Source organism: Scylla paramamosain, chromosome 19 (assembly GCF_035594125.1).
Source record: "Scylla paramamosain isolate STU-SP2022 chromosome 19, ASM3559412v1, whole genome shotgun sequence".
Classification (NCBI taxonomy): Eukaryota; Metazoa; Arthropoda; class Malacostraca; order Decapoda; family Portunidae; genus Scylla; species Scylla paramamosain.
Window position 1 is genome coordinate 23,147,913 of NC_087169.1, and position 27,870 is coordinate 23,175,782.

Here is a 27,870-nt window from a genome sequence, read left to right on the forward strand (position 1 = left end):
AGCTCCTGCTGGGGCTTTATTGTAATGTCTATCTAGTAAGACATCCAGCTTTGTAGTAGTGAGGGAGATACTGAAGGAAGTTGAAAAATCTATCATAAAACAGCTATTTGTATCAGTGGATGCAATGAAAAGACCATAAAATAATACTAGATATTATATTTTCACCACACAAGATTACAGACAAGCTTAATCATACATAATCACAATAAAAAAAAGCTGGCCTTATACTACCACGCTGAATGGGATGGATGCCGTGCGATGCAATGCAGCCACCATCATGTCATTGTCATCGGCGCCCCCACACAGGCCCCGTCACCCTTCACCCCATCACCCTCCAGACATATTACTCAAGTGAGGGAAGGCTGTTCCATCAGAAACCTCCTCACGTCTCTTCAGGCATACCAAAACATCCAAGAGAATGAAGCTTGAAAAGATGCGTTCCTGGTGGATCTGTTGTACTATGAAAATAATGGAAATGGTGTTGCCCCTCCAATATAAGAAGGTAATAATGGAGCTAGGTATTATGAGGCTGGCAAAACAAGAGACTGACTCCTTCACACTCAGACCTTCACTCCTTTAGTAACAAAGTAAAAATACTAATACCGTAGGTTCTACATTCGTTATAACGTGTGTTTACTTCAATGCAAAATGTCGAGATCGGTGAAGACCTGGTCACTGCACCATTAGCTTACACAGCAGCCTACACAGCAAGTGTCCGGTCAACACAGCAATTGTCACACTAGGAGTCTATCTTGGTCCTGCACTGAGAAGTGAGGTGTCACACTAAGTAGTCTATCTTGGTCCTGCACATGCTGGGGATGGCGCACTGAGGAGTCTTGTGGCCCTATTCAGAAACACTTTGCTCTCTCACCATAACTGTTTTCAAAGGCCACAGAGGTGATTAGCCAGGTTCTCAAGAGTGTTTCTTCTGTTAATAATATAGGAATCATTGTTAATATGTCACCAGAATCATAACAACACTCTTAAAAACCCACATTAACTTCAACTAGAGCCTTTGAAAGTAGTGGAGGTGTGGCACAGAAGTGTTTTAGAATACAGTCCTTGGTTGGGTATGGTAATATCACACTGGCTTGTCATCCCCACTTCACTTGTCCCGCTCATCCTTTCTCTTCTTTGTTGTCACCAATGAAGCTTTGAAACAAGCAGGTCTTGCAAACAGAGTATTCTAGTTTGTGAGAGCCAAGCTTCTCCTTTTTCTGACTTATCACACCACTGGGTTGTAGGGCTGAAAGCATTTATATACTGCAATTCATACAACATTTAAGCCCTAAGACTTGGATAAATGATCCAAGGAGGTTTAGTCTCAATATATCACAAGCTGCTTAATATAGAACCATGACAAGAACAAAAACATGTCTATGCTTTTCTTTGCACATGTATTTCAGTCACCCTTTTTTTTTTTTTCCAGTTGAGGCAACAGTCCCATGGCTATAACAGCTTGATGTGGCTATGCGGTTAGTTTTCACAGCAAAGTCTGACAGCTTTTGACAAGTACAGCCTAGTGACAGACAGAAAGGTAGATATTCAGAGCTGAGAGAATGGAGATAGATACATGTAAGAGTATTGGTGTGTGAGGGTCATTATGTCTCAACACATCCACATTTTCCCTTTATTTTTACAGTACATAACTGAAAGTATCGTAGTTCAGACGTTTAGCAATGAAGTAATATGAGTGATGGGTAGTCACGGCCCTGGTGAGGAAGAGAACGCTATGCTTCATACAGTAACGGCTTGCGCCGAACTGGTACACTCAGGAACCTGGCGATTTATAAGTGTTGTTCAATGGAATATGTTAAGAGAGACAATGGAGCAAAACCTTGGGCAACACGTGTCCTTCAGTCTGCAAGGGAAAGTTTTACCATTTACTGGTCAATGCACTTTTACCATTCCTCAACCATTAAAGTCTTATCTAAGAGTCTTCATTGCAACTGAAGCACAAGTGGATAGCAATACAGTCAGTACAATCTGTTTGATGAATCCTTTCCAGATACAAGATCAGGAAAATAAATAAGCTTCTGTAAAAAATGAGTTTTACAAACATGATAATGTTACAAAATGTTTGGTCTGAGGCTTCTTAGTCTTTTTGTAAGAAAATCAAAGAATAAAAACGTCCCTTGATGAAGCAGAAGACAAGTGTTTCTTATACTGAATGTATTCATTCACAATAAAGCATCCAGTATTTGATTCTTTCCCAAAATGAAGGGAAACTTTTGGTGCACATCTGTAACAAATGTGTTTTTGAAGACAACAGGAAGAATTAGATCAGTTTTAGTGATGAGCATCTGCTGATCTTGTCTCCTTCCTCGGCTACTTATTGCTCACTCTGACTGAGCTGTACTGGAAACAACCTGAGGGAGAACAGCCCCGAGGGAGCTGCAGCAACTGTGTGGTATTGTGGTGGTGTGGAGTGGCCACCACACCACGCCCATCTCTGCACACCTGAGTACTGGTGGTGCAGTACTGTGGTGGTGTGGTGTGGTGTGGTGTGGTGGTGGTGGTGTGGTGTTCCCTGGGGCAGCCACACACCACGCCCGGCCCTGCACACCTGAGTACTGGTGGTTCCCTCACTGGGGTGTTGCCAGGTGTACAAGTGACTTGTTACACAGCTTACTTATACATTAAAGGCAAGGCTCTGATTCACATGGAAATCAATTAGTACTTGTTCAATATTAAATTTCACTTTAGGAGATATTTTGTGAACATTAAGTAATATAATTTACATTGTATAAGGCTATAATCAGCACAGCGAGATGACAAAGATACACACACTCGCACACACTCACACACACACACATACGCACACACACTAAACATCCTAAACAAAAAGGGAGAGGGAGGCAGGCACGACCCTCTACTTGTCTGGTAAACTTGTGTGTGGCGTGGAAATGTAAATAATTGCTTGCCGTACCAGGAATGAGGTCACTCCTTCATGACGGCATGCAGTTTTTGTTGCTAACTTGCACATTTACATAATATATGTAAAGACTTGGTGACGTGCACTCAAATGAAAGCTTGCCGGCCTCTGCAACCTGTACCTCACATGTACACATTGCATACATGTCATGGTACATTTAAAATAATAATAATCATTCGTCAACTAAGTTTTGTTGGAATATATGTAATAAAAAATTATAAAAAAATATCTGCCTTACGTTCAGAACTGCATGCTCAGCCTTTTACACACACACACACACACACACACACACACACACACACACACACACACACACACACACACACACACACACACACACACTTTCTACTGTGCCAACTCTCCTCAGTACACACACTGAAGAAGACACATTACTACACACACACACACACACATGCATTCCCTGTAACACTGATTTATTTCTCTTTGGCAGACTTAAAAAAAAAAAAAAAAAATCAGCAGCTTTAAAAAAAAGAAAAATACAAATCTGTCTTATCACAATATGGCTTCTTAATGCACACAGCCATCTGCATGTTAGTTCTCTGTCTCTCTCTCTCTTTCCCTCTCTTTCACTTCAGCAGCTGACCCATGAATTGTGTGTCAGACAGAGAGGGACTCAGCACTTAGGCCTGGTGAAGACTAGCAGGTGGAAGGCTGGTTAACACACGGAGAATCTTTCAGTATGGTGCTCTATGATTCACTTGTCTTAAGCTTCTCATCCTCATTCTCCTCCTTCTTGATCTCTCCCTTGTCGTCATCACTGCAAGGAGGGAAAGCATTAGAGGAAAGGCCCCTGGTTTTGTCTATGACTAAGTGCTCTAATGTGGGATTCCGAGACTAAGGCTTTTTGAAGTTCATGTTTGGGAAAAGCCTTCTATTTCGTGTACAACAAAATATTCTTATGTGGGATTTAGGGAAAAATAATCAAGTGCTATCATTATTACAAGAGTATTACAAGTATTACAAGAGGAGACTAAAGCTTTTTAAATCTATTTTCGATTTAGAGGGATTTCATAGAGGTATTTTCAATCTATGTTTGGTTAAGAGGGACCTGATAGAGGTGTTTAGGTGGCATACAGGACAGCAAGGAAGATGTAGATTAAGTCCTTAGGTTAGTGTTCAGGAAAGGGTGTTAAGTGATAGATTTAAGAAAAGAGATCAGAAGAAATTGGTTTAAAGGAAATGAAGACTTCTATAATTTGAATACTGTTATGAGGGAATTGTATGGAATTATGTATCATGATTAGATATCTGTGTGTATATACAGAATGCTATTATTGTGAAACTATGTGATGACAATCCTAGTTTTTTAAATTAAATTAGTAGTTGCACTGAAAGTTGTAGAAAGATGGGAAGAGATATTTTACATTATTATAACTTTTTAATTCTAAACTAATGTGTACTTCCTTATTAGATTCTTGTGAATTTTATTTTTATTTACTTATTTATCTATTTATTATTTATTATCTTCACTTCTTCATTCTCCACCATAAACTCACTAACTGACTATTTCCAGAATGGCTTTCTCAAATTTGTTGAGTATATAATTTGTAAGAACAGTCTGCGTCATATAAACAAACCACGAATTAGTGCATATTAGTCGGGCATCAAATGCTTCCCAACCAACACGACATCAATAAAACCGATGACAATGTACCCAGTATTAGTTCAGGCCACAATACAAGCACTTACATACAACACACACACAACACGGACACAACACATGCCTAACCTTTCACCATGCCAACATTTTCCATCCACCTGAACCCAACAAGCCAGCATGCAACACTCAGGCTACAGCAGTGTTGGCTTGCCGTACGACCGAAGACTGCTGTTTGAGTCGTCCAGCAGGTTGTTGAGGGACCTGGTTGTGGGCAGAGGATGAGGGTGTTGCTGTGGTGACTGGTGTGTATCTGTCGCTGAGTCTAGAGTGTCCATGCTGAGGCTGAGACTTGGATGTTGTGATGTGTCTCTACTGTATCCCTTGCTTACTTTCCATGGAGGTTTCTTGTCTTTGCGAGGTGCAGGGAGAGGGATAAATGGCTGTGTTTTGATGTTCTGTGGTGCATCTTTTCCTTGTCTCCTGGGGGGGCTTGGAGGGGGAGGCCTTGCGGGGATGATTGGGTCATCATAAGGTGCTATTCTGTATGCTGTCTTTGTCTGTGTTTGGTGAGGTGCGGCATCTGTGGGCTGGTAGTGAGTGCTGCAGGACCCCACACTGGGAGGCCCTTGAGATCTGGTGTTTGTCAATCTTGGAGGACCATTCAATGTTTCTCCATTTTGAGGTCTGCTGTCTGCTAATCTTGGACCACCATTCAGCATTTCTCTACTGTTTGAAAGGAAAAACTGCATTCTCAGATTATCATTGTACTTTTCACTTTTTCTTGGCAAGGGACAAGGTGGGATGACGTGTGTGAGTGGATCTCCACTGCTCCCTAACAAAAGATGTGCAGTTGGCTGGCTGAATACTTCATTACTTCCAAACTTCAGGGCTTCTGTGCTGCTGTGATGTGGGGCTTGAAAATCTTGAAGCATTTCTGTGCTGCCCAATAGTGAGTTTACTAATCTGCTGGGGTGAGGGATTTCCGCCAAGTCATAAGCTGCATCTTCCAGTGACACAGACCGTACCTTGGTGGCTTTGGGTAGGAAGGGAGCATCTTCTCTCTCTCTGAATGGTGCTCTCTTCTGAAGAACTTGTGCCAGCAACTCCTGACTATGTGTGAGGCGAGTGCATCGAGTGGCTGGGTTCTCCCTTGGCTCAGTGACATCCGACACCTTAGCATAGATTGAGTCATCAGAGTAAGACTGATCGAGTAATGGAGAGCTGATGCTGCTCTTCAGTACATTCTCATTTGGTGGGTCAAAGAAATCATGTCCTGTGTTAATTAAGGAATGAGTAGTTTCCTCCCTAGTGCTCTTCCTGTGTAGCTCCCGAATGATGGGTTTGGTGTTCTGCATGGCCTCAGTCTCTGGCGGGTGTGGTGGGTGTTCAGGAGTGGCAGTGCTTGTAGAGGTGTGATGGTGCTGTGGTGGTCTGAGTGCTGGTCGAAGTGGTGCCTGGTGGGCCCCCTCACTCCTGTCAGACACATTGGTGCCTCTCCACACCTGCGGGTTCTTACCAATGCCTTCGTGGGAGGAATGTCTGAAAGTTGGCAGTCACAGAATTCATCAACATGCCTGACTCATCTCAAAAAGCCTGATTTCGTATGTTACAAACGACAGAGAAATAAAAGAAATACACCATTATTTAAAAATGACTGATTGAATCAAATGTGCCAACACAGCTTTAAAATTTCATAGGTGGAATTAGTGATTGATGAAGGAAATTATAAGTGAAGCATGACCAGATGAGATGCTGGACACTTCAAAACAATACAACTCTTGACACCCTAAGCCTGCCACGGAGACATTGGTAAGCACCCACACTGGCTAAAAATACCATGGCACAGGAAACAATCCTCACATGTTTAGAGAGAGTACAAAACATGGTGCGATAAACCAGCGACATTGTGGTAAACCCTTCACACTTAGAGACAAAACAAATATACAGTAATACTTTACATTCATAGGTACAACAAATATATGATGAATTTTTTACCTAACCTTTACATTTCTCGATGGAACAAATGTTGCTGCCAGTGAACACCAGGACTGACAAGAACCAAAGATGACTGAACTGGTAATAGAAAAATAAAGAAAGGTACCCATGATAAACTTACACATATTTGCAGTCAGTGTGCTTGTGGTCCTCAGTGAAATTTTAGTCTCTAGTGCTTGTGACCAGAAGAGTTGACAAGTATGCTATTTCACTAACCAAGAATATGGGAACCTTAATTTTAGGCAGGAATATTTATCAATCAGTCACTCTGGTATTTCTGAAGCAAGTATCCATCACACTGACAGAAAAGACACCCATCACTATCAGTCAAAGAACAGGATACCCCACACTAAATACAAGATCAAATGAGCATGTTTCAGCACACTTTGAGATACAAGATGACACAATGGAAATAGAAATGAGACAATTGTACATCAAGTGAAAGAAGCACTCACTCCATATGGAAGAAATAAATACCCCACATTAAATACAAAGTCAAATGAGCATATTTCAAAACACTTCAACACTTAAAATAACACAGTGGAAGTAGAAATGAGACAATTGTACATCAAGTAAGAGAAATATTTACCCCATACACACACACACACACACACACACACACACACACTGCCTGGTCATCTGAATTATAATCACAAGTTAACTCACACACATATACATAAATACATACCTACATACAAACATACAGCACATTGCCTAATCATCTGAGGCATAATCATAACCCACACACATATACAACTATAAATACATACATACATACAATCACAGAGCTCTATCAATGCAAGATGATAAATATAGAGTAGAAATACAGTAATCTCATTCTAAAATACAAGATAAGCAATGGATATAGATACTGAGATTAATAATAATAATAAGGGTGTTTTCCTTGCTACTCACAGACTTTTTTCTCTAGAGTACATCTCACATTCTGAGCACTACTGTCATTGCATGGGATGGAATGCTTCAGCTAAATCTGGGTTACAAAAATTACCACCAGCATTTAAAAGATAAGGGTTTATAATTAAGGTGTTCCAAGGGTTCTTAGATATGGATAAAAAAAAAAAAAATTGAGAAATGCCCATAAACAACATTTAGTGGCTTGACATAAAATAATAATAATGGGATAATAATAATACAAGGTACCACTACCATTTAAAGGAAGGAGGTTGACAATTACAGCATTCCAGTTAAGTTTTCATACATTCATTAAAAACTTGGAGAAATGCCCAGAAGGAAACATTTTACTGCACAAACAGGGAATAGAGAGGGGAAGGCTTGACACAAAAAAATATTGCAATGATAAATTCTCCACAACACACATAAGGCAGTTTTTGGGGACAAACGTACAGACAAACAGGATCTAGCTCGGTTTAGATCACTGTAATTCCTTTCCGAGAGATGTGGTTTTCATTTCACGCAAGTAAGAAGTGCAAAAACAAGCTTTAGTGCAGAATTCTCAACTATTCTCTGCTCCACCAACTCTGTCACACTAATTCTGCCAATCAGGGACTGTCATGTGTAGGACTGATGGCTTCCTGCAGCTTTCCTTATTCTCTAATGCTCTCATGTGATTGGTCAATGTATTCCTGTCTCGTTTTGAAATGTGCAGCAAACTAACACCATTACTACCAGAAGCTTTAACTGATTATAAGGTACCACATTATCCAAACCAAAATAATCTGACATCTTATAATGAAATAATTGTTCTGGTAGGAATAAAGTATATTTGTTGCATATTTTAAAAGAATGTGGAAATATATAGATCAATCAACAAGTGAAAGTGCTAGTGTTACCCTGTCTGTGTATCCTCATGTGGCAAAATCACTGACAAGAGTTGGTAAACAGAGACTTACTGCATTGACTGAGAGGTGAAGAGGCAGGACACAGGAAGGCAACAAGCAATAGGAGTGCAGTGCAAAACTATACAAAACATGCTGGGGACTAGACATTAATGGACAGCACAGGAATACCACCATGAAGAGTGTGTCAATAGTAAACTGAGCACCATGCATCTCTAGACACAAACCATGCTGGGGACTAGAGATTAATGGACAAAGAAAGAGAGAACACAGCATGAGGACCCCTTTGTAAATCAACAGAGGAACGGTAGCTATACCTCAAGCGAGTATAAGCTACCACACATGCTGGGGACACTACACACAGACAGTACACATACTGGGAGCTCCTTACAAGTTAACACAGAGACAGTAGCTACACCTCAAGCCAGTGTAAGCTACCACACATGCTGGGGACTCTACACATTACTGGACAACACAGAGACAGACAGACAGACACCACATTAACTAAGGCAGGGATGAGAGTTACCCTTGAATCATGGGAGTGGTTTCTGTGGGTTCTGAGGACTCCTTCTTCTCAGAATTGGGTTGTTCTGGCTTGAGATCTTCCTTCTCAATCTTCATCTGACCATTGCCCTCATGCTTCTCATCACTAGTGTCAGCAAGAGCAGGGAGAGAGAGGCTCAGTTACCACTCATAACCCACACCAGGGAACGGAAGCACCTACACTCAAACTGGCCAGCCTACTGCGGTATGGCACTCTCAAGTTGTGGGGAAAACTATTGCACAGTGTTTCCTTGACCCAGTGAAGCTATATCAAGTAACAAGATGCTCCAAACTGACTTTATTGTATATTTGAAAGAGTGAGCCTGAAGTGATCTGTTTGATTTGAGACACTCACTCAGCAGCACTCTCAGCACCAATGTCAGTGTCTGTACAACAACCCAGAGGAATGAAATGAGCAGCAACAGCAACAGCACTTAGCACAGCTGGATGTCACTATGATTACCATTACCACATGTCCAAACCACTTTTCTCTCACTGATAAGACACCACACCATCAACACCCTCCCTGTTTTGTCTCTACTGGAGCATAGTAGAGTGAATCAAGTCTGAGATGGAGAGCAGCTACCACTCTAAGGTCCATAATCAGAAACACTTTGCTCTCTCACCACGATGATTTTCAAAGGCTACAGAGATGATTAACTGGGTTCTTAAGAGTGTAGAAATATTGTTGATCTATCACTAGAACCATAAAAACACTCTTAAAAACTTGTGTAACTTTAACTATAGCCATTTGAAATAGTGGAGATGAGGCACAGAAGTGTTTCAGAATACAGGCCTAAGAGTCATGAAGGGAACATTACAAGAATGAGAGCTATGTACCAGTAAGTGATACTGATGGTTTGTACAAGTAGTACCAGACTAGCCTACAGCAAAACACCCCACACTGTGAGGCCTAGGCACCAACTACCGAGCATGAAGGAACAAAGAGAGATACTGAAGAGTCATGCCCAGCTTTGGAGCATCACATAAAGACTGAGAAATGATCTGAAGGCAGCATGAATTAATTGATTTGAAGGCAGCAGGAATTAGTAATCCCTGAGAGGAGTACTGCCAGGGATAAGTACTTGGAGTGACTCAGGGAAGACGACACATTACTAACATTACTGATCAGACCAAGGTGATGACCAAGCCCTCAGTGGCTATCAGTCAACCTGAGTATGCTGCCACCAATACATTGAGCAACCAAGCTGGGCACAGACTGTCACCTCTCACATCCTGGCTAACAGTTCAGTAACCATCCAGCTGCTTGTCACTGTCATCTAAACACATGCACTGCCTCAATCTGCACACACACCTGACTGGACTGGATGAAGCAGTATCTGCACAGTGTGGTTACTCAAGTTTCATGTTGGATTTCTTCTTGCAAACAACTGTCATGTTTCTGCTTCCGAACAAGAGCGTTTTTTTTTTTCTTTTGGACTTTTCATTTCATTTATCCATTTACCCCTTGCAATTTTGGGTCACTAGTTGAGGAAAATTACTGCCACTTTTGCCTGTGTATCAAAACAGCAGGTACCAAGGAAGGAGTGAGGAGATTGAAAGCCCCTCTCTGTACATCTTTTAAGGACCATATTCTGAAACACTTCTGGCTGCACCTCAAGTACTTTCAAAAGGCTCTAGTTGAAGTGACATAGGTTTTCAGAGATGTTTTTAGAGTTGCAGTGATAGATTAACATTATTGACAGGAAAAACAGTCTTGAGAACGTGATTAATCATCTCGTGGACTTTGAAAATAGTTGTGATGACAGAGCAAAGTGTTTCAAAATACAGGTCTTATTCCTACACTGAAGCAGGTTTTCGTTTGGCTATCCTCCCCACTTTAAATGCAAAACTGGTGAGAAATGGTGCACAAATTGAAAAGCATGGGCAAATATTTTGAATTTTGTGCGAAAGCAACATGAAACTTGTGTAACCACTGAAAATAATATAGTAAATACTGCAAGCACAAGCATTTGAAAAAAAAGATAATAATAAAAAAAAAAAACCTTCGGAATCAAAGTGACTGCATGTGTATATTTATCTAGTTGTATTTATTTTGGTGTATTTACAAAGGCTGAGCTACATCCCCATGGTTCAGTCATTTATCTAATACATTGCTCCAGTCCTTCTTTCAATCAGTGTATGCTCTTTTCAGAAACTACACTCACTTAGGAAACACTGGATAAATGTTGATATAGAGATAGAACCACAGAAATATGACACTGACTCTGTAAACAGCAACTAGGTAAACACACACACTAAAAGAAACAAACACGCACACACACACGCACACACACACACACGTCTTTCTAGCTAACTCAAAAAAAAAGCATAAGGAAACAATGCAACCAACATCAAGAAAGTCTCATAATTTTGTCTTACTTTTGTTTTTCTGATTTGTTATCAATATTTTTCTCAGAAGGACTATGTGGCTCCTTCTCTGGGAGGATTTTCTCTTTCTCTTCCGTGAGTCTGGTGTCTTCCCTGGACTCTTCAGTCAGGTTGTCACCACTAGCAGGGAGGGAGAAGGAGGTGACACATACACAGACACCCTACACCCAACACACACCCAGCCTACACCCAACACATGTCTTGGCTGCACCCTGCACACGTTTCAGCTACACCCAGCACACACTTGTCCTACGCCCACAGCCACCACAGATACACCCACGCAGACACAAATGTAGTACTTGGTGAAAGTAATCTACTATTTACAAGCCTTGTACTGGCATGTACTGAAGAGAGAAAACAGATGCATTAGTACAGTACAGTAAAGATACGTATATGAGATGAGGAGAGAAATTCAAGGGATGACTCCAAAGAAAGCAAGTTTTGATGGCACTGCACTTACCTTGCATTCTTGCCATCCTCAAGCATGGTCTCCTTGTCCTTGTCCTTGGCACCTCGCTTGCTGGCAATGGTGGCGATGAGGCCGGCACTGCGGGTGAAGAAGCAGGTCACATCCACCACCACTGCCACCACCAGGATGACGATGATGATGATGGCCACGATGATGCCAGCGTTGGGGCCACCCTCCTCGGACAAACCTTCTGGGTCGTGGCCTGGGAGGGAAGGTGCGTGTTAGCCGTCTGTTCGGTGCAAAGTGGGAATGTTGCAGGCACTCAGCTACCCAGCAGTACAGAGAAAGCCAATCCTCCTCTATGCTTACTACTCCAGCAGACAACTTATGACTTACCTCACCATTAACTGTCTAACGCGTGATCATGTCATTATGGTTATTCCCACTGTGGTAGTTCTTTAATATTTCTGTTATTTAATTTTTTTTTTTTTGGGTGGTATATTATTCAGCTAACTCAAGTAGTACTGTTAGTCACAGATATCTGATATATAAACAGGAGGAGTTTGGAGAAAGCACCAATTTCCTGAAACATGAATGGAAATGTGTTAGTTTACCAGGATACCTTCCCCTTACCACAAGCATAACCTCACCATCACCATCACAGCAAATTAGAATACAGACATGGAACACTCCTGCCCGTCTGGTATTAGAAAACAACAAAAAAAAGCAGGTGGCGCAAGCATTATAGATGAGGAGTGAGATGAGGCTTGTTACAAATCACTACGAACACAACTAGCAAGCACAAACAAGAAATAAAACAAACATCTGTCTAGAGGAAGATGTGTGAAGGGAAACCCAATGATAGTGATGACTCAGTGTGGGACAATGCTGGTGGTCCCATTGTGACTCAGAGACAGAAAAGATGTAGTTTCCTTAACATGGGATGGAACGAGAAGAGAAACAATGGTACAGGAAACAAAAATGGAAAGCCAGAAGAGAGATGAGAAATAAACTATCTTCTGTTGTAATTTGTTTGAGAGGACCTAAAGACCTAGAGTTTCCTTAATATGGGATAGGAGGAGGAAAGAGACACCAGTACAGGAAACAGAAATGGAAAGCCAAAACAGAGATAAGGAGGAGTAAACAATTTTCTGTTGTAATATGTTTGAGAGCAGCTTAATGTTATTCCCAGTACACAAACAGAGAGCTGTTTATAAGTCACCCATGTAGGAACCAAAGCATTAAGTTATTGTTTGTTTAACCAAGGCCATGAAAGCGGAGACAAAATCAATCAGACTTGCCCAGAGAGTGACTTCACTTGCAGCAGTAGTGTCTGGTCGGCTGTCACCTCACCTCACCTCACCTCACCTCACATCACATCATATCAAATCACATCACCAGCCGAGTTGTGAGCTCATGAGGTGTTCATGCGGTGTACACTCAGTAATCAGACACTCTCCATTAAGGGAAAAGCCATTCAAGGATTGAAGCTTTTTCTCATATGCATATCTTTTACCTGAATGCAAACACATCACAATGATCATCAAGACTATTACTATTTTTCCATATGCCTCGGGTTGTATTCTGAAACACTTTGCTCTCTCACCACAACTATTTTCCAAGGCCACAGAGATGGTCAGGTGGTTTCTTAAGAGTGTTTGTCCTGTTAATAATGTAGAAATCTTGTTGATCTGTCACTTAAACTGTAAAAATACCCTTGAAAACCCATGTACCTTCAACTACAGCCTTTTGAAAGTAGTGGAGGTGCAACACAGAAGTTTTCAGAATATATATCCCTGAGGGTGTGGTGCAATTCACTTCAGGTCTCTTGGAGCAAGCACACACACAGGACAGATACATACATGGCAGGGCCGGGTTGCCAGCCTCCCACTCTTGCCAGCGGCGCCACACGACCACGATGTTGAGGCACCTCCCCTTTTTTCCCTTTTTTTAAAATCAACCAAACCCATTCTAGCTGGATAGCAAGGCCACCCGCTGGTTTGCACTCAGCACCCACTCACTGCTGGGTGAACACACGCCACCACACCAAGAAAAGTGTACTGATATTGTCTCCGCCTGGCCCTGGGTCTCCACTGGCTGTCTCTGGGTCATGAGCCACACAGACTGACCAGCAACCACTACTGTACACCAGCTGGCTGCTGAACAACACCACTAAACACCACTGTGGCCCAAGTTGTGATGATAAACATACTGATGATAATAACAGAAATAATAATTACATAATAATCCTAAGAACAAAATGACAGAAAACAACAACAACAACAACAACAACAATGACAATAATAATAATAATAATAATAATAATAATAATAATAATAATAATAACTAATAATCCAAACCAGTTTAATATTTTCTTTCCCTAATAAAAAAGGAAAAAAAAAAAAAGAAAATACAATGCAATGTTGTGGCTTAACTAAATTAACTATTTTTCAGGTAATATTAAAAGATACAATGGGCAGAGAGAGAGAGAGAGAGAGAGAGAGAGAGAGAGAGAGAGAGAGAGAGAGAGAGAGAGAGAGAGAGAGAGAGAGAGAGAGAGAGAGAGAGAGAGAGAGAATGTAGGAGGAAAGAATGGACATAAAAGAAAAAAAATAAATAAAAGATATCATAAAGAATAATGATTAAAGGAAGAGGAGGAGAATGAGAAAGATGAGAGAGAGGATGATAGAAAATGTGTAACTTTAGAGAATATTCAATAACAGCTTATTACAAGAGCCCAGAGATTCCTATGACAGTTAAAGCAAATAAAAGAATGAGAAAGAGAGTGAGTGAGTGAGTGAGTGAGTGAGTGAGTGAATGAGCAAGTGAGCGAGTGAGCAAGTGGAGAACCAGCCTTAGCAGCAAATGATGTGAATGAAGGCCTAACTGTGACATTGGTGAGAAAATTGTACCCCACCTGTGTCACTCTGGCTGACAAAACTACTCTCTTGTAACAATGTGCACTGAGAGATATATGGCTTTTGGGTTAGGTAAAAAAGTCTCAGTATATATTTTTCCAAAAGGAGGCTGCCTTAAGGGCACTAATAGGGAAAAAAGGCTGACAAAATTATCTTATATAACACTTTATAGTACTGTATATGATATTAGGTTAGGTCAAAGAAAGAGTGTCAGTAAATTTTTTTTTCCATAAGGAGGGTGGCTTAAGGGAAAAGAAAGCTGTTTAATTTTTACATAACAGGAGTATTGAAAGAATAAGTGATAATAATATAATTTTTCAAAAAGGAGGCTGGCTTTAAGGCACAGATAGGAGGAAGTAATGATACTTTATATGTATGATGTAATGTTTAACAGTATTCAGTGGCAGAAATGGATTTGTTTCATCGACCAGAGTGAGATGTGCATGATTCTGTCAATATACTGGAACTAGCTATGGCTAAGAGTGCCAGTGGTCATACAGGTGCTATACTTAGTGCCTAGGAGTGCTGCCTTGAGAGTGCCCAGACCTGTCACTGCGCCACACAACTTCAATTAGCAGTAATAAAAGCACACCACTGTACGAGTATTAGGGGGAAAAAAAAAAAAGGAAGAGAAAAAAACAGTTCCATTATAAAAAGTTGATAAGGAGAATGAAACAAAAGCACACTATAAAAAAAAAAAAAAAAAGGAAAAGGAAAAAGCTTAGTAGAAAGTTAGTAGAAATTTATAATCAACATCCTCAGTAAAAAAAAAAAAAAAAAACACTTCATTTGACAAGGTAGCAAGAAAAATGTGGCAGGAATATTGTTAGGGTCTGTGAGTGCATTGGCAACAAGTTAATCTGGGCACTTTCAGGCAACACCCAAACAGAGAACCATAGATATTGAAGGAAGGACTCTCCTACCTCCTCTCCGCTGCACAGTAGGTGGTAATGACGATGCTAGCGTTATTATTGTACTTTAAAGAGAAAGAAAAGGAGGAAAAAGGTAAGAGTAAATGAGCACCAGCAAACACAACAACACACACTGCATAATGAGAAGACAGCAACTCACTCACTGCATCGCTCGCCACTACTACTACCACCACCATCACCACCACCACCACCAAAGCACTACCACCACTAACTCACACATGGCAGCAGCAGCAATGGGACAGTCACACTAAGCACCAGTTATATCATCAGTCCAGCACTAACATAACCTGTTCATATGTTCAGTGTCTATAGTATTTCCTCTCAGTCTTGCATCCCTTGACCTGAGAGGGAGTGAGGACTGAGGGAAAGCCATGACAGATGAAGTGAATAGCAGGTTCAAAACTTCTAAATTTACTGACATTATTACACACAAAAGAACATGAGCACTTCACTCACAGCACTTCATATACTCGCAAAAGCTCACCAACTTCAAGAAACGGTTATCATTATTGCTATTCTGCCACTACGACACTAGCACTCACAACACTTCCCTATCTTTCCTCGGCGGATCACAGCAGGGTTGCTTGAGGGGGCCAGACTAACGGCCATGGATACAACTGGTTGGATAATTGACTACGGTATTACTTTGCCAGGTATTATGGTCTTGGTCATCACACACAGCACTCCTACAGGCTACATCACTCCTCATTCAAGAACACTCCACTTGTCAAGAGTTGTGCATCAGACACTACTTTCACACATACTTTCTCTGACAGTCTCATCTGGATTACCTATTGCTTGGTACTGTGTGTGTGTGTGTGTGTGTACGTGTTCTAACCTAATTGTATTTTTTACAGGATCGAATCAAGCTCATAATGCTGTATCTTTAAAGTTGATTTGTCATGTTTATCTTTAAAGTTGTGAATGCTTGTCACTCACACAACTTCATCGGTCAATATTATTCCATGTGTGTGTGTGTGTGTGTGTGTGTGTGTGTGTGTGTGTGTGTGTGTGTGTGTGTGTGTGTGTGTGTGTGTGTTTCCTTGTATCTACTGAGCAGTCTTTATGGAGGTGTAGTAAACAGGGCCTGAACTAAGCTTATGTGAACCAGTCGCCATATTTGCTGTTGCTCATATTCTGCTTGGGTTTATATTCTTTGCTAACTCTAATACACACACACACACACACACACACACACACACACACACACACACACACACACACACCTTACTCTCTCTACCCTCAGCAAGATTCACACAGTTGCTAATACTAATACTTTTGGTGAGGTTGACCAGTTTTCTGCTCTTCCTCCCTCACACTCCACACACTGCATATCATCACAAAACATTAAAAAAAAAAAAAAAAAACTAAGTCCTTTAATAAAAAATTGGAAAAAAAAACATGGGTGGGATACAGTATGTTTTATTGAAAGTCTACTGTAATTGGTTATTTAGAGTGAGGCCAGTAAGCAGTGAGGGGCGAGTGCCAAGCCTCCACCTCATTACTAAGCTGACACTCCCCTGCCGGTGCCTGGCGGTGTGGGCACAGAGGCACTGGGATTGGTTAGCACTGGCACGTCCTCCAGTGTTTGCTTGATGCATGTCTCTATATAACACGGGAGTCACAAACTGCTGGGTTGTGACTCCATTACAGACAGAACAGTAGCTATGCATCACAAACGTATCAAACAGAGTTCAAGACCACTAACATCAAACGAGACAGCCCGAGTTGAGGTAAAGGAGTGGGTTAAAAATTCTCATGTGTGTTTTGTTTTCATGTCATTTTACAAAGCAGCCAAGTCCTTGTAAATGTTAATCACAGCACCTGATGGAGCTGTCCTGAACGGAAGGTGTTGCCAGACACCCCATGAGCGGTAAAGTGTGGGAGACAACGAGTGTTACAAGCCACAACAAGGACAAGCCGGTAGGAATGAGTAGCCTTAGAGGAGCGGCCCAAACAAGTGACACTTCTGGGCCACGGAATGTCTTGGCACACAAAAACAGTTTCCTCACATGCTGATGGCACTGACAGGCACGCCATTCATACCAATTTGTAGAAGTATCTTTTGCTTCTGCATCTTATACAAAAATATTTCAAAGTTCAGAAGCAAAAAATAAAAAACAGCGCTGTACCACCACAACATATCCATCCTGAAGGGAGTCTTGATTCTAAACTTCTGCCACACAGACAGCCTAGGGAAACACAGCAGTGGCAGCGGCAGCGGCAGCAGCAGCAGCGGCAGTGGCTTCCTCAACACCTCAGTCATGGCTGTACACTGCCACACAAACACAAACACACACACACACACACACACACAACCTAGGACTACAGTAGGTGACACCAGCACCTCAACACCAGCTGGTGTCTATGTACACTCTCTGCCCTGGAAGACATGTTCCATATGTAATAAATAAAATTGGCAGAGTAAAACACAGCAGAAGTCATCAGCAAAGAGCACATAGCTTGGAAGGGAACAATTTGGAACTTTGCAACAAACTCCAACTTGATAAAAACTTAGATGATGTAAACTCTTGGGACAGAGCAAGTGTGTAGCCATTTGGAGAGGGGAAAAATACATATCTGTGTGGTATAAAATCTGGTGCATGTTTGCTGATGGCCGGGGATGAGCCACCCTCACCTCTCAGCTTGCCTGAGTTCACTGCCTCCAGTGTTTTCAGAGCTTTCTGCCTCTGCACTCAGCTCTCCATTAGCTCATCATTACTTATGTTTTCAACATAATTCTTGTGGCTCCTTCATCACCTCATCTGTGTTATTTATAGCTTCACCTTGTTTTCCAAGCATTCCAGTGCCTTCTGTCTATGCCAAGTATTCTCTTTATCTTACACTTGTACCCTTGTTCTGAGTTTATATTTCAAGTATTCTCTTTGTTATCTTATACTTGTACCTTGTTCAGAGTTTGTGCAGTGGGCCAGCTCCTGCTGGGCCGTGGGCAAGCAGGTGACACACACACGCACAGCCAGCCCTTGCCTCACACAGCTGTTAGGTTCCAAAGCCCATCATGCAAGGTGCCTGGTAGAGTCCCCTTGACCCTTGACCTGGCTTACAACTAATGGGGTTATGCTTCCATGAACACATGGTAAGTAGAGGATATTGTGAGTCACACCATCCTGAGTCAGGACCAATAAAGGCTTCATGCATCTGTGAGTCCATATCATGTTGGGAAGCACACTTTTCAGTACTTGACCAGTTCATGCAACCACAGCTTTCCTGATCAATATTCACCAACTACTACATCTATCTAGCTATCCATCTATACATCTATCTGCCTCTATTTGCCTACCTATACAAATATACATACCAGAATTTTGTTATATGTGATTTCAGAATGTGTCAGTTACCAGGTATGTATCTGCCTTGAGTGTGACAGCATTCTGTGTGGTCAGACAACTGTCCCTGGGGAGTCGGTGAGCCATGTGGGAGGTGAGGGGAGGGAGTGGCTGATGCTGTGGTGATCCACAAATGAGGCAATCTAAGTGGAACCTTTGGTGCATAATAAACTAGGAGGCAGCTGGTGTGTTTATTATGGAGCTTTTTAGGATTAAAGTGCAGAGTATCATGTCATAATTCATGTTAACCATGACAAGTGAGATCCTGACTGCCTCTCACTTCTCCCTGCACACACGTCACTCCCACCTTGTGTGTTCCTTACTTGGAGGTAGTATACTCTCAAACTTTTGTTTAATCTTTAATGTCTTTTCATATTATTAGAACTATTGTTTCAATGCCTCTTAATAGAGAAACAGGGCTGTAAGATTTTGGTTGCTAAAAAAGTGGAGTTATTTATCACAACCTTTTAATTTTTCACTCCTTTTCACTTAAGACATTGCTAGACACTATTCCTTCACTGTCTTTTAATAGTGAAACAGAGCTGTATATAAGATTATAGTGGCTAAACATAGTCATGTAAGAGAGTCTGCTAACTTTTCACTTAATGACATTGCTGGACACTACTGTTTCCTTGTCTTTTAATGCAAAAGTCTTAAGACTTTTGGTGGCTATTGATAGGGTGGTGTAAGGCAGCCTCCTATGATGAAAGCTTCTAAATGTGCACAGTCTCCTCACGGCAGGTGTCTACAAGTGGCTGTACTGAAGCGTGGGCTAAGCGTCACTGCTGAGGTCAGTGAGAGGTGCCTGTGTGGTCTCCCAACCTTCATTTATCAAAGTGCAAACCCCAACACTCAAAGATCAAAAGACAACAAGGGTGGAAATCTACTGGAAGAAGAGCTTGGTTCCTTTATCAGGCAGAGAGTTGTGTTTGTTCTGGTGGACGAGTGTAACGCTTGTTCTACCCCTGCCTGTCTGACAGCCGCTCACACACCATGGACAAAATGCCACTTTGGAAAAATGGATTTATTGTTTTCTTCAAAAAATGTAAGCTACAAACAACACTGGGACATGAGACTACACATTCTAAGCAACAACAGCCCAGGGTAAATAAAAATAAAAATAAAAATAACATAGTCAAAAGTTCTCATTGGTTCAAAAGTTACGGAATGTTTACAGTTAAATGTGTGTTTTCTCCATGTCATACTCCTGGTTCTTGGCCCTCTCCCATACTAACAATGTCACACACACACACACACACACACACATATATATATATATATATATATATATATATATATATATATATATATATATATATATATATATATATATATATATATATATATATATATATACTGTATGGTGATCAGTGCATGGAAACAGTGAGTGTAGAGCTCCACATTCAAGACACACTGTCAGCAGCAATGTTTCATGTGTTACAGCTTGGCATGACACTGCCCACATCCCTCATAATGGTCTGTAGTCTGAAACACTCTGCTCTCCCACCACCATTGTTTTCAAAGGCCACAGAGATGATTTGTGGGGTTCTCAAGAGTGCTTCTCCTGTTAATAATGAACAAATCTTGTTAATTTGTCACTAGAAGCATAAAAACACCTTTAAAAACACATGTCACCTCAACTAAAGCCTTCTGAAGATAGTGGAGGTGCAGTGCGGAAGTGTTTCAGAATACAGTACAGTGTCTTGTTGTGCGGCATGGAAACTCTCACATGTCCTTTTCTGCCTGCACTCCCTGTCAGGCCTAACATTTGTGTGGGGTGAGGCCAGGTCCTTCAGGAGATGGCAGTATAAATATTGGTAGTTGTCAACATAGCTTGGACCAACCAACACACAAGCACACATGCCAACAAACAGTGCATGGATGTACAGTACCTTGCCTTGTTTACCCCGCAGGGTGTGGCAGGACATCTCTGGCCTCTTGCAGCAAGCACACACACACTCTCTCCCACACACACACACACACACACACACACACACACACACACACACTCATTCACTCACACACACACATTCCTGACTACTTTCTGGTTAACTTAAGTGATCCTTGTATGTGTATATGTCTGTGTCTGTGTCTGTGTATATATCACTTGACTGGCGTGTGAATGTGTGTTGTGATCACTAAATATTAATTATGTCTAAGCGTTTGGTGGTGTACCAGTCATACAGCCTTAATACATAGTGGCGGCAGTGAGGGCACAGAGAAGACAGCAACAGCATACAGTAAACAGAAAGGTACCGTGGACGAGGGCAGTAGTGGAGGGAGCAATGCTACTGTATTGCACAGACGCGCCCGAGCCATTACCTGTTGGGGTCTTGGGATCTGCAACACACACAGAACAAACCCCACACTCAGCTTGCTGCAACACACAAAGCTACACACAGCCACAAAGGGGGCACATCACAAGGAGAGAGATAGAGAAAGGTGGTTAAGAGAAGGACATGACAGCAGAGAGAGAAAGGTCATAGAAAGGTGGTTAAGTGGAGAGAGAGAGAGAGAGAGAGAGAGAGAGAGAGAGAGAGAGAGAGAGAGAGAGAGAGAGAGAGAGAGAGAGAGAGAGAGAGAGAGAGAGAGAGAGAGAGAGAGAGAAGAGAGAGAGCTGACACATACAATGGAGATGAAATAAAGCACAATTAATGGAATAGACTAAAAGAGGTTTATATACATACATTCTCAACAGGTACAAAGAATCTGATTAATAATTCATTCTTACACACACACACACACACACACACACATTCATACAGCTAACAACAATCTTTCTCCTCTGCAGGGAACAGAATGAAGCAAAGATTTAAGCTAATGCAAGCTCCCAATCTCATACTTACTGGATTATTATTTTTTTACCTTGATTTCAGTTAGGCATATGTATAATATAATAATCAGGTTCTTTTTCACTAGTCTTTAAATTTCAATTTCTCACATAGAAGCCAATCCACATATTGATATTAAAGTTCACTGTGCTTGTATTTGCCTACCCATTCCCTCACTCTTCAGGACTCCAGCACTCTGCCACTGCACATTCTTTCATGACACTCACATCTACTACCCTTATGAAAAAATCTTGACAACAAACAAACAGGGGGCGGGCCAGTAGGGAGGGGTAAGAGATGGTAGGGGATGGTAGGGATGGAGTGAAAGGGCAGGAATAAGTCAACTCTTTTTTTACCCCCTTAGAGAGTTCCAAGGAGCAGGAAATATCAGAGTAAATGACACATATTAGATTATCATTCCAAGTGACGAAAGAGAGAAGTGGTTGGACTGTACTTACTTCCTTCCTGATGGATACTGCTGCTACTTCTGATGGGACTGAGCACATACTGAATAAGGGGAGGAGCTATTGAGGTAGAAAACATGTTCCATTCAGAAAAAAACACAACACTAATTATGAGTGAGAGGTGCAGAAGGGTGAGCAGAATCCAACAGACAGAACACATTCACTCTCTCTCACGCACACACTCTCTCTCTCACACACACACACACACACACACACACACATGTAACCAAATATACACACATACATCAAAGTGCAACGTGGTACATTCCTGAGACTTGTCCATAATATATAATGACTAATTGTGATCTATTTGGTCTAAATGTCTGGAACTAACACTAAACATTTTTCATGATGGTTAAGGAAGAAAAGATGAAAGGAGAGGAAAGTTGGCATCTGGCAGAGTATATTAAAGAGAACCTATATTTGTGATATACTGAGAAATTTCAATGAACCTTGGCATGAATCAACAGTTTCTATCTAGCACGTGAGTTCTCTCTTTATTCGTGAAGGGACACTTGTGCATGTACTGTCAGAGCATCAGTGTTTACCCAAGAGGAGGTGAGCAGATGCTGCACCTGTGTAGCTGGTTCACTCCTTCTAGAAACAAGTAAGTACTGTACATAAAAGTGAGCTATGATGGAAGTTGAGAAGGAAAGAAATTTGTTATGTGAGTATATTTAGTCAAAAGGCACCAGAGTCTACCCAAGAAGAGCTTAGTGAATGCTGGACCTGTGTTGCTGGTTTACTCCTTCAAGTACAAGTAATCTATAATGGAAAGTCAGGAAGAAATTAAAAGTGTGCAGCCAAACTATAGTGTGCAACAGATAATGTGTTTATATTTACAACTTCAAGGGATTATATTAAAGAATGGATGCTTGTCTTCAGTTGTGTAATGGTGGGATGCAGATTTGTTTGAGTGTGTGTATCTGTGGCCAAAAGGAAGGAGTATTAGTGACAGTCTTACTTAACAGAGAGATTTACACAGGCACATTCCAGGGAACACACACCTTGAACCAGATGCATGTGTGTATATCTGTGGTCATAAGAAAGGAATATCAGAGTCTCACACTTCACAGGCACATTCTAGGGAACAAACACCTTGACTCACTACTCACCATGTGCAGTCTTGATAATTTTCTCAGCTGGGGTGGAAAAGCCAATGTCGTTGTGAGCGCGCAACTCAATCTTGTAGTATGAGTTGCTGAGGAGTCCTTCGATCTTGTAGGAGCTTGTGCCGGGATAAGGAACCTCTTGCGTCGTCTTCTTCCCCACCGGCTCCCACTCCTCTCCCTTCTTCTTCACCTGCAGGAGGAAAAGAAGAGAGACGGTCATTACTTTGTTGTCTTTTCTCCTTCACCTACAGGAGGAAAAGGTGATTCAATTATATATAGAGAGACTGTAATTACTTTGTTCTCATCCTCCTCACCTGATAATACACAATCTGGAAGAAGTCAATTTCCCGGCCATTGTTGAGAGGGACTTCCCACTGGAGCTCATAGTGGTTGGAGTAAGGTATCTCCATCTCGGCCGCAGCAAAGATCAGGGGCTCCTCTGGCTCAGCGTGTCCGGGCATCATTTCACTCTGTCAGGGAACAAGAACCACTCGAAGGTTGTGGGGTTTCTTGTCTTCTTCACTTTACTATTAGTAAATAAACAAAAATTATCATTTTGTTTATTTGGACAGAAGACAGACATGCACTGTGTTGTATTTTTGTATTTTGTATTATATATTATGCTCATTTATCACTTTGGTACCTCCTGTGGCAATAAACTGAGTAACTAGGTAACTAACTGTGTGTGTGTTTACTAACCTTTTCACCTCCCCACTCTCCGTCGCCAACCTTGCTCCGTGCGGCAAAGCGGAAGACGTATGTTGCCATTGGAATGAGGTTGTCGATGGTGTAGGAAGAGCCTGGAAAATGAGATTAAATTTTACTACTGATTAACAGGCTAGTCACATTCATAATTAATATCTTAGTCTATTATGAAACGCTTTGCTCTCTCACCACAACTATTCTCAAAGGCCACAGAGATGATTAGCCAGGTTTTCAAGACTGTTTCTCATGTTGATTAAATAAAAATCTTGTTAATCTTTCACTAAAGATAAAAAAAACATCCTTAAAAACCTGTGTTATTTCAACTACAATGTTTTGAATATAAAGGAGGTGCAGGACAGAAGTGTTTCAGAATGTTCCTTATTTTACAAAGCTAAGGAGATTGGAGAAGCAACATTTATGAGATGGTAATATAGTGGATAGAAAGGAAACCTGTCTACATAGTTACATATAAAGTGAAAAAGTTGCAAACTGGCTAGTGATAGAAATACAGTGTTTACCTGAACCAGTGTTTATTTCTGAATGGCTCTTCCAATTGAGTCAACATTCATAAGGTGGTAATATAAAGATGGAGGGGGAAACTGTCACAATTTGGATAAAGACATAAAGACAGTGTTTACCTTTGTTCCATACATGTCTGAAAGCTTCCTCCCAAGTGTGTTCTGCTTCCCTGTACTCCACAATGTAGCTCTGAATGGGCAGGCCGCCATCATCAGCTGGGTCCACCAGGATCCAAGAGATGGTGGTTGCTGTCTTCTTATCCACCTACACATAAATTAACTTATGAATTTAAAAGAACATGAGAACAAGAAAATAAAGGTTGGTGCAAGAAGCCATCAGGCCTTCAAAGCTCCCTAATGTCTCACCATTGACAATCTGAATCCATTCCATTTATCTACCACTCTATTTGAGAAATAATTGAATTTTTCAAGCTTGAATCCATTACTTCTTGTTCTATCCTGATTACTGGTCTGCTCCAAGTTAAGTGTAATTTTGAGAGGCCACAAATACCAGAAGTGAACAGGAGACAAGGGATGTGACACTGGAATGTGAGACTGAAAACAGACTTTGAGCAAACAGGTGGATGAAAAAATCACTTCAAACAAATGAAAGAGCATCAAGAAGACAGAAGAAAGCTGACCTAGTAAAAAAGAAAGAACTGAGGACCTTATGACATAAAATATCCAATTTCAGAGATTTCTCAGAGGAACGAGGGTACTAAAATGATTGAACAGACAAATATTGCAATTGCAGACAAACCTCAGCACCAAAACACTTGAGAAATTAACAGGCAAATATAGAAATTTTTGACAAATGTTAGCAGCAAAACACCTGAGGAATGAACAAGCAAACATAACCTAACAAATCTAACACACCTAACCTAACCTAACAAGAGAACACACACCTTGGAGCTGATGATGGGTCCTGGAGGGTGGGCCTCCTTCAGTTCGATGTCAAGAGAGTTGGTTCCTAGAGTGTTGGTTGCCTTGCATGTGTAGAAACCAAAGTAGGAGGAGCTGATGGGGTTGACTCTGAGCACCCCACGTGGCCCCATCTCTAACCTCTGCATATTGGGGTCATTGGCATTGATTTCTTGGTTGCGTAAGTACCACTGAACTGTTGGTAAAAAGATGTTACATTATTGCCTTGCTTGTTCCAGTCCTCTCAGGTGCTCTGTTCTGATCTGATGTTCTTCTTTAACACCTACACTTTCTTTCTATTTCACTCACACACATGACTCATCTTCTAAACAAACAAACTCCTACATTCTCTTCTTATTCCACCATCAGATGGCTTATCTTCTGAACAAATACCTACATTTTCTTCCCATTACACCCACAGATGATCTGTCTACTCAGTAAATGGATGGTTTATCTTCTGATCCCCCCAACAGACATTTTATCTCCAGCCAATGAAGCAGTGTCCCCTGTCTTACTGGTAGCATTGGGGATGGAGGTGGCGAGGCAGGTGAGGTTGACTGGCGCCTTCTCCCAAGACCACTGCACGGTGGTTCCCTGCTCCTCAAAGGTGGGGCTGAACTCAACAGTGATGTGGCCCCACCTCTGTGTCACGCCACCTTCAGACACGGCCGTGCATGTATACAGGCCATCATCGCTGCGCGACACACCTTCGATCTCCAGACTGCAGGCCAAGAAGGTTATTTTAATAGATATCTATTTTTTTTGTGTTGTAATGATTCAGCCTAAGCTCCTGGGGTGTAGCAGGGTGGGCCACGAGACTCTCCCTTTCCACCAGTGTCTGACAGGACTAAGGGTGTGAATGATGTGTGTGAGAGTGTGTGGTGGTATGGTATATAAACTAACTGAATTTTTCATATTGTCATAAATCAACCAAAGCTTGTGGGATGTAGGGTGGGCTGTGAGACTGTCCCTTTCCACTGGGGGCTGATGGAACTCTCTCTCTCTCTGTATATATATATATATATATATATATATATATATATATATATATATATATATATATATATATATATATATATATATATATATATATGAGGCGCGCGGTGCAACAACGACGTAACCGAGAAATGGAAGTTTCGAGAAAAACGCGCTCAAAGTTAAACACTGATTGCGCACAATAGGATACCCTTAAATAAGTAAGTATTATACATCATTTGAAAGGTCTTGGGTAGTTCTGTTTGGGGATGTAGGTTTCGAAGTGATAGGTGACGATTTTGGGTGGATGACTTACGCGTTAATTAACGCGTATACCGTAGGTAATAATTTTTTTTCCCGATATTGTTTTCATTTGTTAATAATGTGTTAGAGCCTATTACACATAGTATTAGGTGAAAGTTTCATGAAGATTGGTACATAAATAAATTTTTTATGAATTTTTTTCCGAGCGTAAAAAATAAAACTTACTCATTACCGGCTCATTACCGGCTCATTACCGCTCGACTTTGAGCCTTAGTACAGGTGCTTAGATGGTCGAATATGACTTGGCCGATATCACCACGAGACTTTTACACCCTTCTACCACACGGAGCAGGCAAAAACACGAAATCTCAAATTTCACGGTTACGTCGTTGTTGCACCGCGCGCCTCATATATATATATATATATATATATATATATATATATATATATATATATATATATATATATATATATATATATATATATATAAAACACTCTATTCTCTCATCTAATATAATTTCCTGTTAGTTTATTGATGTGGAAGGAATAACAACATTTTATCCTCCACTTCAAAACAAGAGAGAGACAAGAGTTACTAACATGCCAACTTCCCGTCCCTCCTCGTCCCTTTCCTGTCGCACAACAATTCGGTCGTCAGCATTGATGCCTTGGCTGTAGTTCCCTGGCTCACTCTCCTTCTTGAAGATAACCTGAGGTGGAGGGTTGCCGCTCACCACACACCGCATCTCCATATTGTTGCCACTCTGCACAGTCAGGTTGAGGTATTCTTCTACCATGGGCTTGGTGTAAACCTGGCACAACACAAAGGAGAGATGCTCAGGAGGAAGGAAAGATGAGGTAGGACAAAGATAAAACTTGGTACACATCTCATAAGGAAAAGCATGAGGCTTGCTACACCACAGGACAAGGCAAAGATGAGACTTGCTACACACTACACACCTCAAAGATAAATTCTATCTGGAGGCTGAAGTGAGCAGGAATTAGAACAAAAACATGCTCTTCATAACTGGCCAGCACTTCAGTAGCTTCAAGGACAGGGAAGAGATGAAGTATACACACAGATAGATTAACAAAAGTGCTGGAGTAAATAGACAGACAAATACAACATCTGGAGATAAGCTGTCTTGAAGTCCTCCACAAAGACAGTATTA

General features: G+C 41.2%; 1 protein-coding gene across 12 annotated transcripts in view; it reads right to left on the minus strand.

Moving 5' to 3' along the window:
* Window positions 1-138: 138 nt before the first annotated feature.
* LOC135109952 (fasciclin-2-like) overlaps window positions 139-27,870 on the minus strand; it is a 58,656-nt gene continuing 30,924 nt past the window's right edge. For 4 of the 12 annotated variants that reach the window (XM_064021876.1, XM_064021875.1, XM_064021874.1 and 1 more), the window contains exons 7-17: window positions 27,299-27,510; window positions 25,975-26,180; window positions 25,444-25,655; window positions 24,659-24,803; window positions 24,015-24,115; window positions 23,630-23,785; window positions 23,319-23,505; window positions 21,165-21,248; window positions 11,763-11,973; window positions 4,686-6,095; window positions 139-3,713 (exon numbers count right to left, since the gene is read on the minus strand). In XM_064021876.1, the coding sequence (XP_063877946.1) occupies window positions 4,748-6,095; window positions 11,763-11,973; window positions 21,165-21,248; window positions 23,319-23,505; window positions 23,630-23,785; window positions 24,015-24,115; window positions 24,659-24,803; window positions 25,444-25,655; window positions 25,975-26,180; window positions 27,299-27,510 (2,862 nt within the window). In that variant the 3' untranslated portion in view covers window positions 139-3,713; window positions 4,686-4,747. Of the gene's footprint in view, window positions 3,714-4,685; window positions 6,096-8,894; window positions 9,018-11,293; window positions 11,423-11,762; window positions 11,974-21,164; window positions 21,249-23,318; window positions 23,506-23,629; window positions 23,786-24,014; window positions 24,116-24,658; window positions 24,804-25,443; window positions 25,656-25,974; window positions 26,181-27,298; window positions 27,511-27,870 lie in introns of all 12 variants that reach the window. The other 8 variants (XM_064021880.1, XM_064021877.1, XM_064021882.1 and 5 more) reach the window with 8 other exon arrangements.